Genomic DNA, 13,374 nt, shown 5'->3' on the forward strand with positions numbered 1-13,374 from the left:
GTTCCTGCTTGCCACTTACCAGAGTGGCTCAACGCTGGTCACATGGACTCAACTGCCCCAGTTTCCACATCTGGACAATGGCAATTGTAGGGATTGTTTGAGAGGGCGAGTGTGAGCTGCCGGCTAGCGGTGAGCGCTAACCCGCGTGATTTCCTGCCTTCTTTTCTCTTGCAAAACACTGCCTCCCCTTCCCCCCCACCTCCCATCCCCGTTGGACAAGTGGTTAGAATGAATGAATGTCCACGTCGGACTGCAGAGGCTAGGCTTTCTCTGCCCAGATGGCCGGGCAATGCGGCTGGACCGCGAGAGCTCAGGTGCGGGGCGGGGCGGGCTGTGGCCTAGGGAAGGCGGAGAATTTCCCGGCCCCAAGGGTGGAGGTGGCCGCAGCTCCGGGGGATGTTGTCTGCGCCACTGCTCTGAGGCTCGGTTCCGCGCCGATCTGGGGCGCCGGGGTCTCACCTGGCCAGCGCCGGGGGTGGGGTGGGGTGGGGTGGGGGCGGGCGCTGCGCGGCGCGGGCGCGGCCATGGCCCCACTGCGCGGGTGGGCAGCCCGAGACCGGCCCGGCCCCGTCGCCTTCCCCGCCCCCCGGCGCGCCCCTCCCCGGCCGCCGCGTCGCGGGGATCCGGCCGCAGCACCTGGGCCGCGCCTGGCGTCAGGCGCGCGCAGCGATGACCACGGCCGGTGGCCCGGGCGCCCTGCCCGCGGGGTGAGTGGCCGAGGCAGCCTCGGGGCGCGAGCCGTGCGGGGTGGATGCTGCGGGGCCTCCCAGGAGGAGCCCCGGGACCGCACTGCGGCTCTAGCCGCTGGGCAGCCAGCGCGCCCCGCTGCCTCCCGGGGACTGTCCCTCTGGGTCCCAACTTTCTTCTCCCTGCTTGTGGAGTGTGCACCCGTGGGGTGGGCCTTGTTACGATCAACCCTCCTTACAGATGAGGAACTGAAGGCATAGTTCTTAAGTGACTTGTCTTTGATTATCCAGGAGGTAAGAGCGGGAGTGGAACTGGAACTCAGCTCTGTCTGGTGGCATCCCCCTTTAGGGTTATTTAGGGTGTTTGAAGGGCTCTAAGTGTGCTGGGGCCGGGATAGTGGGTGCAGCAGGAACCTTGGTTGTCAAGGTGGGTATTGCCACTATCAACATGGCTGTCTTGGCCAGCCCCACCCCCACCCTGCCGAAGTCACTGTGGGACCCCCTACATTGTCCCCAGGCACTGCCAGCTGCTGTCTGGAGACAGCAGCCTGGCTGTTCCTGGGTCTCAGTGCTTGGGGCTAGTTGCTGGTCTCCCTGGCTGCTGGGAGGTTGCTGGGCAGATCCTGCTCAGGTGAGCTGGGAGTGGTGCCCGCCCTACGTGGAGATCAGAACAGGGACAATATTTGCCAAGGGCCTGAGGCCTGACAGGTGAACAGGGAGGAGAGGAGCCTGGTGCCACCTGCCAGCTGGAAGCCTCCCCAGGGCCCGTGAGTGTAGCATGGGTCTGAGAGCTTGGAAGTTCGGTGCTGGGGAACACCGTGGCCTGGAGGAGGGCTACCCGTTAAGTTTTCCCTTACTCATTTTCTGTTGTATAACTTTGGTCAAGGCTTTCACCTCCCTGACTTCTGGTCCCTCCTTTGGAAAACACAAAGGGGCTGGGCGAGCTGTGCCCTCCCTGCTGAGGGTTGAAAACCTCACATCTGGAGCTTGGCAGGGTACCTTCCTGTCCAGCCCTGTCCAGCACCACCCTCCAGTACTAGAACAGTGGTTTTTCAGAAGGGAGACGCAGAGCAAGGCTTCCATCCGCGAATCCCAGATTTCCCATCCGAAAGCTTCCTCTTGCTGACACACCCACATCTGTGCTTGAGTGCCTGGAATGACCCTGGGCTCCTCCAACCCGGCTCTAAGCTTCCAGTAAGCACACATCTCTAGCACAAACAGAGTGACCGCTTTCTTGTATGGCTGTGAGGGTTCACTCTGAGAGGCCACACAGGTTCATCTGTCCATCCATTCCCCTGCCCTACTCAGTGTCATCCTTGCAGGGTTTGAGCAGAGGAGGGCTGAAGTAGAAGGGTCTCCCTCCTCCACCGTAGACACTTACTTACTCGCTCAGCAAACACTCAGATCTTGTCCAGGTCTAACTTTGGGAAAAAAATGGTCCAAGCCTCAGATTTCTACCATACAACAATAATTTCTTGGCAGTGGGAATGCGGTGGGTTGAGACAGGGTCTCAAGTAGTCCAAGCTACCCTTGCATTCTCTATGTAGCTGAGGATAACCCTGAACTCCTGATGTTCCCATCTCTACTTCCCACCAGGTAGGACTACAGGCGTATGCCACCATGCCCAGCTAAAAAGTTGTGAAATGTTTTTAAGGCTTCAGAAGATATGATAAATAATTTTAAAAGACATTTTTATTTTTTAATTGCATACACAGACAGACAGACAGACACACACACACACACACACACACACACACACACACAAATGGAGTCCAGAAGAGGGCATCAGATCTCCTGTATCTGGAGTTATAGGCAGTTTCGACCCACTGATGTGGATCCGGAGAACCAGACTCTGGTCCTCTGTAAGAGCGGCACAAATTTTTAACCACTAAGCCATCTTTCTAGCCCCTATGGTAAATAATTAAATGGACCTCCATGTTCTTGCCACCCTGTGTTGCCAGATATTAACCCTGTGCCCACATAATTTATTTTCTATTTAAGAGAGAAGTCTTGTTAGAGTTGCAAAGTCCTCATGGAGACCCCCCTCCTGCCTTCCCTCTCCAGAGATGATTGCCAGCCTGGATCTTGGGTTTATCACGTCCCATTTTTATTCTCCTGCTGAGTACAGGAAAATCTAAAAACAACCCAGTTTGGGGATAAGGAGTGGTTTGTTCTTACTTCAAGTATTCTGTAAATGGAACCACGCAGCACGCACCTTCTGTGGTTGACTTCTCCAGAATTTGGGTTTGTGAAGTTTTGCCTCCTTGGTCCCACACGCTGGTCCCCTCATCCTGATACCTGCTTCATCACCCCGTGTAAAGATCCGTTTATTTACTCACCCTTGTTAGACATTGAGGTGGTTCCCTGTGTCCTGCTAGTCAAGCACAGAGTAGTCCTGTGTGGCTGGCTGTCTTTTCACGGGAGTGTGCCCCTGCAGTGCCCCTCGTGGGTGACGGGTGTGCTCTCATCCTCCCCTCCCCTCCTTTCTTCCTCTTCCCCCCTTCTTTTTGTTTCCTTCTGACAGGATCTCACTATGTAGTCCTTGTCTGGCCTCAGACACTGGATCCTTCTACCTCAGCCTTCCTGAGTGCTGGGGCTGCAAGAGTGTGCCACCACACCTGGCTTGTTCCGTTGCTAAATCAGACCTGCTTGATGAGAGACACGACATTGGAAAAGAATAACCACACGGGCGGCGATGGCACACCCCTCTAGGCAAGTGAATCGCTAGAGTTTGAGGCCAGCCTGGTCTACAAAGCAAGTTCCAGGACAGCCAGACCTGTTACACAAAGAAACCCTGACTCGAAAAACAAACAAACAAAAAAGGATAACCAGTTACAGTTCATGAGTACTTCCCGTCTCTGTCTTTCTTCACAGCCCTGGGATGTAGGTACTCTTAGGCCCATTGTACTGACCGGGAAATAAAGGCTTGTAAGGCTGAAGAACTTTCTGCTGGCTGAGGTGGAGCTCAGTTGCTATGGTGCTTGTCTAGCATGCACAGAGCCCTGGGTTTGATCCCCTAGCACCAAATAAAGCTGGGCATGGTGGAGCACACCTGTAATCCTACCACTAGGGAGGTGGAGGCAGGAGAAACTCAAGCTCATCTTTGGCTACATAGTAAGTTCCAGGCCAATCTTAGATATAAGAGACCCAGTGGGGTCTCAAAAGACAAAAACAAAACCTTTACCAAGTCATGAGTAACTGCTGAGCTACAGCTCAGCTCAAGGCTGTCTGCGTTCAAAGCTCTAAGAGACCATGCCCTGTAGTACTGACTGTGTATCGCTAAGTACTGACTGTGTATCGCTAAATCCAGAGTTTGGGTTTTGTTTGTTTGTTTGTTTTGTTTTGTTTTGTTTTGTTTTGTTTTGTTTTTTGGTTTTTTCGAGACAGGGTTTCTCTGTGTAGTTTTGATACCTGTCCTGGATCTCATACCGTAGACCAGGCTGGCCTCGAACTCACAGAGATCCGCCTGGCTCTGCCTCCCAAGTGCTGGGATTAAAGGCATGTGCCACCACCGCCCAGTGAGTATGGGGCTTTGAATGAAACCTCTTGACCATATTTGAAACTTAGAAAGGTCGATTCAGAAGCCACAACTCCCCACAGATACACACTGCACTTTTTGAACTAGAGTCCTGCACCGCCAAAGGGCAGAGCAGAGATTAAAATCCAGGGCTGGCTCCAGTCTGCTCCCTGAGTGATTTTGCTCTTCTGACTGAGGTTAGGTTCAGGGGTTAACCAGGTCTAAGGGTCTCCCAGTTACTTTGTCCCCCGCCCTGCCCTTGAGACAAGGTATCAGACCAAGCCCATGACAGGGAGATGGGAAGGGAAGGGGGTAGAGTGGTCCCAGCTGCCTGGCACCCCTCCTACCCCCAGTTTGTTTCTCACTGTGGCCTCCTGTGTGAGCATGTGTGTGGGTGAGTTCGTATGTGTCTGAATGGGACAGTCCTTTACCCTGTGTCTAAGACCCTGATGTAGGTCTCCATCCGTGTTCCATCCAGCTCAGTGCTTGCCCATCCCCATCCTTTACCCATGCCTTAATGTCCTTACGGCACAGCAGAGAGGCGACCGTCACCACGAGGATGTAAGTTGGGCAGAACAAGGTACCCTGGAACAGAAAGGCCTGGATGACTGCGGAGCATCCTGTGGAGACGTGGGGCCTCCTTCACAGCCAGGGCAGAGGAAGCCTGGGGAAAAGGTCCTGTGCTTTGCTCTTGCAGACCTCGGGGGAGGAGTCTTCCACACTGCAGTGCCTTCCCACTTATCTCTCAAATGCAGATAAGAACTCAGCTGGGAGGAGGATTGAACAAAATAATACCACAGCCAATTTAGATTAAAGCTCGAGCGATCCCTTGGTAGAGGGAGTGGATGCCAATGCCATTAGTCCCATAGGGCCAATGTCCCCAGTCTTCCTGGGCTCCCTGGCCAGGCCTCATCTCCCCATCCAGCAGGCTTTCTGGAGCCTGTCTTCAGCCTGTCCAGACTGCAGTGCAGGAGAACCACCTTGCGGCGTTGCTGGCCTTTACACTCTCAGTTCCTTCATGGGCTTCTTTCTCTGCCTTGGGTTCAGTTCAGTGCCGTCTGGCTGAGATACCTTCCTTGAGTGCCCAGGCTGAGTTAGGGCCTCCTCCGTCCATCACAGCCCTGTTAACTGTGGCTGTCACTGCTCTGCCCCCTAGAGAGCCTTCAGAAGACTGAGCTTGGCAAGGGCAGGGTTCCAGACTGGGGCCACTCTGTTCCCAGAGCCCAGACAGCAGCTTCCACTAACAGAGAGCTTAGTGAGTGTGGTGGGAGGGAAGACAGAAAGAATGGATTCAGGGCTTTCTCTAGCTGTAGATCTTCCTCACTTCAGTTAAGCCAAAGAGGTGCTGGGGCCCCAGGGAAACCTTTCTCGATTCTCTGTGGGATGGGGTGAGGGGTAGGGTGTCCAGAATGAGAGGCAGGCTTTTGCTTCCACACTTGGTGGATGTGGGCCACATGATCCCTTGAGGCTCAGCCGATGCATACCAACATAGGAAGAAACTCAGATTAGAACCCACCCCTGGGCTCTGCGGTCTTGGCCAAGTCACTTCACCTCTGTGCCTCTGTTTTCTTATCTGCGGTGTGTATAACCCCAGGTCACAAAGCACTTGGAGGGCACAAATTAAGAATGTCATTGAGTACTCGCGGTACTGTGTTTGCAGCTTCCTAGTTAATTCACACAGCAAAGATGAATGGGTTGGACACTGGTTGCTAGGCTGGGTCCTGAACACAAAGGAAGACAGACATGCCACGCTTCATGAGAAGAGGGCCAGCCCGCTTTGGGTGGGGCCTTTTATGACCATGGAAAGGAAGTGGGTCTTTGCTCTCAGAGACATGAGAAGCCATGATGGATTTGAAGTAACATGATCAGATAGATCTGTGCTTTCAAAAGGTATCTATGGCTATTAAGACAGGGCTGGGTTGGAGGGCCTAGTGTTTCCCACAGTCTGCCGTCAGAACCTGGGGGCTGGGTGGGCTACACCAGGCGTCCTCCCTGACAGCCACAGATCCTCTCTAGTGGTGGGATCTGGAGTGTGTCTGGGAACAAGCCGCTGCCGTGGTAGCCTAGGACCTTTCAGACTCAGAAACCTCCAATCACTCAAGGCAGGGGAGGGGAGGTTGTGGGCTTGCACTGTGTGAAGACTCAAAACACAGCCTCCCTCTCCACTTAAATAGAGGCCCCTGGGGTTCCAGCCTCAGTGAACAGGAGGGGGTGTGGCTGGAAAGAATCTGCCAGTGGAGAGAGCGCTTTCCTAAAAATGACGAACATCGGTTGATTTTCCTGCAAGAGCTGCGTTTTTAAAATTCACATTACTTTTGAGGACCTAGACTCCATAAAGTAAAATAGTGATTTTTTTTTTACAGCCTCAGGGTGGCAGCACCCTGGGAACCTGGCCAAAGTCAACAGAGTCCTTTCTGAAGTGATGGGTCCTCATCCCAAGGTCCCTTTGGGATTACTCAAATGTAATTTACTGATAAAAGTACAAAACACAAGGAAACAGGCCACCGTGAGTGACAGGCACCAGCAACAATAAATAGCAGAATTCTTTTCTCTGAAATAATGTATAATTAGTTGTGTTTACAATGTGTGAAGACGTTGAAGCTAAATCTGAAACCATAAGCTGGGAATCAACGGCTGTCTAAAAAAATCGATCAGATTTGAAAGAAGAATCTAGTGGAATCCCTGGAAATGAAAACCACAATCAACATGAAAATCCCAGCAAGCAACTAGCAAATTCCACACCCGAAGAGGAACTAGCACAATGAAAATCTTGAAAAGGGAGCAGGGAGCTGTGTGTTAGGGGATCCCTAAAGGAAGGTCTCAGCCTGTAACCCCAGTACTCCGGAGGTTGGGGCAGGAGGACTGAACCAGTGTTTGAGGCCAGCTTGGATTGCTCTCCCAGTCTCTTTCTTCTTTTAGATTTATGTTATCTATATGAATGTCTTTCCAACGTGTGTGTGTGTGTGTGTGTGTGTGCACCACATGTGTGCCTAGCGCCTGCAGAAGTCAGAAGGGCACATCTTATCCCTGGAAGTGGAGTTATGGATGGTTGTGAGCCATCATGCAGGTGCTGGGAATTGAACCGTGGTCCTCTGCGAGAGCAACAAGTGCTCTACACTGCTGAGCCATCTCTCCAGGCCCTGTGATAGTTTCTTTCCCTGTTACTGTGATAAAATAGCTCTGATGAAAGCAATTTCAGAAAGAAAGGGATTATTCTGGGTTCACAGTTCCTGGGGATGCTGTCCGTCATCCTGGGGAAAGTGCCATGGCAGGAAGCTGGCTTCTCACCTTCCATCTACACTTAGGAAGGGAAGAATGAACAGGAAGCAGAGCTGGACTATTAAGCCTGGAGGCCCACCCTTAGTGGCCCGCTTCCCTTAAGAAAACCCCATCTTCTAATGGTTCCACGACCTCCCTAATCAGCACCACCGGCTGGGGACTGAGTGTTCACACAAGAGCCCATAGGTGACATTTCACATTCAGACCACAAAAGCTACATCGTTAAGACCCTGTCTTAAAAGGCAAACAAGGGCAGGAAAACTGGCTCAGCCGGTGGAGATGCTTGCTGCCAAGCCTGATGTTCTGAGTTCGATTCCTGTGGGAGGAGACGCCTGACTCCCACAGGTTGTCAGCTGACCTCCGCACATGGTGTATCGCGCTATCAACTCGGACAGGGTCTTTATTATTTTAAAAAAAAAAACAGTGCAAAAACCACCACCAATAAATGAATGCAGAACCTAAGAGGGCTGGGAGAAGGGAGTCTTACAGGCCATGAAACACAGTTTGAAAGGGGCTAAGAAGAGGAGAGGGGACTTTCCTGGCCGGCTTGTCTAACCGTGACAGCGGCGTGGCCCAGAGGCCCACAGACAGAGGCAGGTGCTGCTGGTGTTTGGTGGTGGAGCCCGGTGAGAGGGGTGAGTCAAAGACGCCTATCAGACTCTGGCTTGAGAAACTGGGTGGAGACGTGTTACTCACTAAATTGGCAAGGCTGAGCGGGAACAGGCTGAGGAGAAGGTGCAAGAGGCAAGCTTTGACTGCTTCTCGTTTTGCCTGGGAAGATCTGCCGACAGGCCTTGGGCCTAAGCGGAGACTTTTTCTCTTCTTGGGGGTGTGAAGATCAGGATTTTCTTCAGCAGTATGGCAAGCTTCTATAAGAACTTTGTCTCAAGTGCACACCTTTAATTCCAGCACCAAGACAGGAGTTCCAGGACATCCTGATCTACGTAAAGGGTTCTAGGATAGCCAGGACTACATAAGGAGACGCTGTCTCAAAAAACTAACATCTTCGCTCATTCAAATTGGGCTCCTGGAGAAGAGGCATTTTCATTTTTCAGAAGGGAAAGTTGAGACCCAGGAAAGTCCCAGCCTTGGACTTCATTTGTTCGTTCATTCATTCATTCATTCATTCACTCATTCACTCATAAATTTGTTAGGAGCCTGCCTTGTGCCAGACACTAGGGCTGGGGATACAGAAGGGATAGATGCAAGATTCCTGTTTTTTAGAAGCTTGTATTTTAGTGGAGGGAGACAGACAATAATTTAAATATATTGGTAGGATGCTAAGAGCTGTAGGGGAACTTGAGGACCAGAAGAGGGCCAGGTATGTAGCAGATGTCATTGGGAAGGTGACAAGTATGGAAGGCTCTGGAATGCTCATACAGAACCATTGCCCTCCATGGCCCATTGTGACAGTGTCAGTTCTAGAGTGTAGGCCTGAGGTCAGTAAGAACCTGGAGAAGAAATACCCAGAGAGGGACGAAGTGCGATCAGTGTTGGGCGGTGCCCCTCAGGGGGGCAGCAAAGCCCAATGGGTCAGAAGGGCCATAAGGGCTCCTTTTACAATTGTGAAGGGTAAGAAATGATCATTCTTATGGCTTCCTTGCTCTCCATCCTGAGCCCTAGCTCCATCCTGTCATTGAGTCTCACATGACACCCTCCTTTCCTCCACCATTGGGGACACTGAGAAGTGGGTATAAACGGTCCCTGTGGCTCAGCGTGGGCAGCCCAGAGGAGGCCTGGTTGTTGGGTCAACCAGGCCAGTGAAGCTCTGTCCTGGCCAGGAGAGGCCAAAGACTCTGTCTGTTGCATGTCTGTTTCTTCCCTCAGGTCTCCTGTGAGCAGCCTCCATGAGGCCCTGGACCAGTGCATGATAGCCCTGGACCTCTTCCTCACCAACCAGTTCTCAGAAGCACTCGGCTACCTCAAACCCAGGTGAGCTTAGGGGGCACACATGTAAGTGCACACGTAGGGATGGACATGGATTAGAGGAGCCCATGAGTACATTACACTTTCTGGGTCACCGGGACTCCTGAAAAGTCTCATCCAAACGGCCCAGGCACCCCTCCCACAGCCTGTGAAGAGCCAGATGGCTTCCACTGTCCCTGGGAGCTGGTGACTTCCTCTTCCCATTGAATCCACTGGAAATCGCTCCTTCCCCCTTTAGACCGTTCACTGGCCGTGGGGTAGTGACGGGGGCTGTACTTTAAGGCATTTCTCCAGTGTTTGTTGGTGGTGGTTTGTTTAGTTTTGGGACAGGCTCTCCAAGACAACCTCTGACTTGAGATCCTCCAACCTCCACCTCCCAAGTGCTAAGATTCCCAGCATGCACCACCAGACCTGGCATACTAGTTCTAAATAATACGCACATGCAGTATTTTCCCTCATAGACCCCCTCCCCCCGCTTCGCAGTTTTTAAAACTAAGATATAATTCAGATACCATAAAATTCACTTTTATTACAAAAATTTTTATTTGTGTGTGTGTGTGTGTGTGTGTGTGTGTGTGTGTGTGTGTGTGTGACTATAGGTTAGAGAAGAACTTTAGGAAGTCAAGTCTCTTGCTGTATCTCGTGGGGCTCTGGGATCAAACTTGGGCTCTCAGGCTTATGTACAGCTAAGCTATCTTACTAGTCCAAAACTCACTGTTTTTGTCACTATAGAAAACTCATCTCTTAATAGATAAGAATGTAGCTTTTTCGAGTTGGGAATTTAGCTCAGTGGTAGAGCGCTTGCCTAGCAAGCGCAAGGCCCTGGGTTCGATCCTCAGCTCAAAAAAAAAAAAAAAAAAAAAAGAATGTAGCTTTCACTGGGCTACTGGTAGTGCACACCTATAATCCAGTAGTTAGGAGGCAGAGGCAGGTGGATCTCCATGAGTTCGAGGCCAGCCTGGTCTGTATAGTGAGTTCCAGGACAGCCAAGGTAATACAGAAAGATCCTTTCTAAAAAGAAAGAGTTTAGTTTTCTTGCCTGAATATGATGGTGTGTACCCTCCCCCTCCCCTAGTACTTGGGAGGTAGAGATAGAAAGTTCAGGAGTTCAAAGTCATCCTCTGCTACAGAACAAATTCAAGGCTGGCCTGGGCTACATGAGATCTTTATCTTGTTTGTTTGTTTTCAAGACAAGGTTTCTTTATGTAGCTTTGGAGCCTGTCCTGGAACTCACTCTGTAGACCAGGCTGGCCTCGAACTCACAGAGATCCACTTGTCTCTGCCTCCCGAGTGCTGGGATTAAAGGCGTGCGTGCGTGCGTGCGTGCGTGCGTGCGTGCGTGCGTGCGTGCGTGTAACCCAAATGAACCCTTTCCTCCCCAGGTTGCTCTTGGTCATGGTGTTTAATCACAGCCACAGTCACTCTGACTAAGTCCTAATTCTTACCCTGTGTGTGTCCCCTTCTCAGAAATGTTTCAGATCTACTATTCCTGCCTGTCCAGGTTTCAGAGCAGTAGGCTGGGACAAAGATCTTGTTCACACTGTGGTTTTGTAATCAACTCTTTCTGTTCTAGGACATTCCCTTAGTCTTCTGTTCCCTTTCCTCCGGTCAGGTGTTGGGCTTCCCAGGTGAGCCTTCCCTAAGCTTCGCATTCCCCTCCCCCTCCTTTATGTTTCTTTTTAAAGTGTGTGTGTGTGTGTGTGTGTGTGTGTGTGTGTGTGTCCACTGCATGTATGTTGAGGTCTGAGGACAACTTCAGGAGTCAGTTCTCTCTGTTCATCACGGGGATTCAGTGAGCGCTCACTTGATTTCTGTCTTTTGCCTTCCAAGTGTCATTAAGTCCTTCCCTTGACTACTTGTGACTTCCGTGATCACATGACCAATTTCCTAATACTCATTGTTTCTCTGCATATTCTCTTTTGTCCTTAACATCTTATTTTTCTTTCTTCCTTTTTTTTTTTTTTTTTTAACTTTCGTGTTTGTGGGCATGTGTGTGTGAATGTGTGTGTGCATGCATGTGGGGGCCCAAGGTTGATGTTGGAATCATCCTTGATTACTCTTCCACCTCATTGATTGAGGCAGAGTCTTGGAATCAAACCCACAGCCTGCTGATGTAGCTAGTCTTGCTACCCAGCTTGCTCTGGGGGTCCCCTATCTTCACATTCTTGGGGTAGAATTTTAGGTGGGCCACCACACCTACCCAGCATTTATGTGGGTTTCTGGGGATCCTCCAGTCCCCATACTCAGACTGCAATTACTTTAACTGTGGAGCTGTCTCTCCAGTCCCCCTCTTTATGTTTTTACTTGTGTTTTATGTATATTGGTGTTGGCCTGCATGTATGTCTGTGCATTATGTGTGTGCCTTGTACCCAGGCACAAAACCAGAAGAGAGATTCAGATCCCCTGGAAGTGGAGTTTAAAACAAAATTGTGACTCATCATGTGGGTGCTGGGAATTGAACCTGGGTCCTTAGCAAGAGTAAATGCTTTTAACTGCTGAGCCATATATCCAGCCACCATCCCCTTTTATTTGAGACAAAAATCTTACTATTTAGTCCAGGGTGACCTCAAATTTGAGATCCTCCTACCTCAGGTTGCCCATTTCTGGGATTGCAGGCATGTGCAACCACGCCTGGCATCAGGATGCCTGCCGCACTTCTAGGACAAACTGTTTCCCTATGCCAGTCTGGGAGGTCACTGGCAAGTTCCCTGCATCTCACCTCAGGGCAACCAAAATTATCAAACGTCCCAGGGAAGTAAAATCACACCGCACCCGTGACCACCAAAGACACTTTCCAGAAACTGTCCGATTTCCTTTTACAGAGTGAGACAAAAGTACCTTCACTGAGAACCACTGCTCCAGAGTGGCGGTCATCAATAACAACAATCCAGCCCCTTGGCCCCATTTATACCCACTGAAGCTTCCGAGAAGGTTGGGTCCACAGTTGTTCATGATTCCATATTGTACACAGGTCTGCTTGGCCGTCCTGACCCTAGTGATGGGGGCTGGGTAGCACCCCTTCTGTGCTCCTTGGGCTTACCAGGGTTTACCGTGTTCCCCTCCCTGCCTCTGCATCTGCTGTCTGGATGTCACGTCTCTGAATAAGACTGTCTGTACTGCTGCTTTATGATTCTTAGCACTCTGTCTCCAGGCACTGTCTGGAACATGGAGACAACCCCAATAATTTTTTTTCTGTTGAATAAATGGCCGCGGCTTGTCAGTGGCAGAGCTTGGATTCAAATCCAGGTCCTCCCTGGCTGCAGGCTGCATTCTGACTGCTGGGCTCTCCCAGGTCTCATGCAGGGTGGCATGGTCACCTTGCTTGGAAGGGCCTCAGGTGGCTTCCTCCCAAAGAAGCACAGCCAAGAAGATAAGTGAGTTCCTGGTGCAGAAGTTCAGGATATGGCCATGCGAGGTCCTGGAGGTTCTTTGAGGAAGAGGCTAGGGCCACCTGCTAAGCATAAGGGGCCAGGCAGTACTGGGGGGAATGACAGGGAGAGGAAATTTGTCCCTGAGCAGGATGAGGGTCTTAGCTGAAGCTGACCCCAGCTCAGAAGTCACCTGTCTGCGGGGCAGTTCCTTACAACCTTGCTCAGTGGCAGCTTGGGGGAGTGGGCAGTTGTGCAGCCCTGGCCTGGGGTTCCTAACTGGGTACAGCAGAAGGTCTGGGGGCTCAGGGTGAGGAGGCCAGATGTTGGGGCTGAGGCAGGGAAGGAGGGCTGCCAAGGAGTTGACAAGGCCTCAACCTTGCCTTGCTAGTGGAGGAAGAGCAGGCTTGAGAAGCCCCCAGGCCCATTGGCTACCCTCGCCTCCATCATGACAGCTGGTCTGGGCCCTAGGAGGTGGGACTCCAGGGGTTCTTCTTCCACAGAGCTGGGTGCAGCTCAGGGGTCCAAGTGCCATATGTACAAACAAACTTGTGTGGCACACGTAAGACTCTGGGTGTCTGAATTTGGGGGGTCACCA

At 51.5% G+C, this 13,374-nt stretch overlaps 1 protein-coding gene across 5 annotated transcripts in view; it reads left to right on the plus strand.

Annotated features, from left to right (window-relative positions):
* Nucleotides 1-618: 618 nt before the first annotated feature.
* Nucleotides 619-13,374, plus strand: part of Ttc39a (tetratricopeptide repeat domain 39A) — a 38,777-nt gene continuing 26,021 nt past the window's right edge. For 2 of the 5 annotated variants that reach the window (XM_059254698.1, XM_059254702.1), the window contains exons 1-2: nt 619-707; nt 9,310-9,414. In XM_059254698.1, the coding sequence (XP_059110681.1) occupies nt 670-707; nt 9,310-9,414 (143 nt within the window). In that variant the 5' untranslated portion in view covers nt 619-669. Of the gene's footprint in view, nt 708-8,918; nt 9,055-9,309; nt 9,415-10,981; nt 11,037-13,374 lie in introns of those variants that run through there. The other 3 variants (XM_059254697.1, XM_059254699.1, XM_059254701.1) reach the window with 2 other exon arrangements.

This window comes from Peromyscus eremicus, chromosome 2 (genome assembly GCF_949786415.1).
Source record: "Peromyscus eremicus chromosome 2, PerEre_H2_v1, whole genome shotgun sequence".
NCBI lineage: Eukaryota > Metazoa > Chordata > Mammalia > Rodentia > Cricetidae > Peromyscus > Peromyscus eremicus.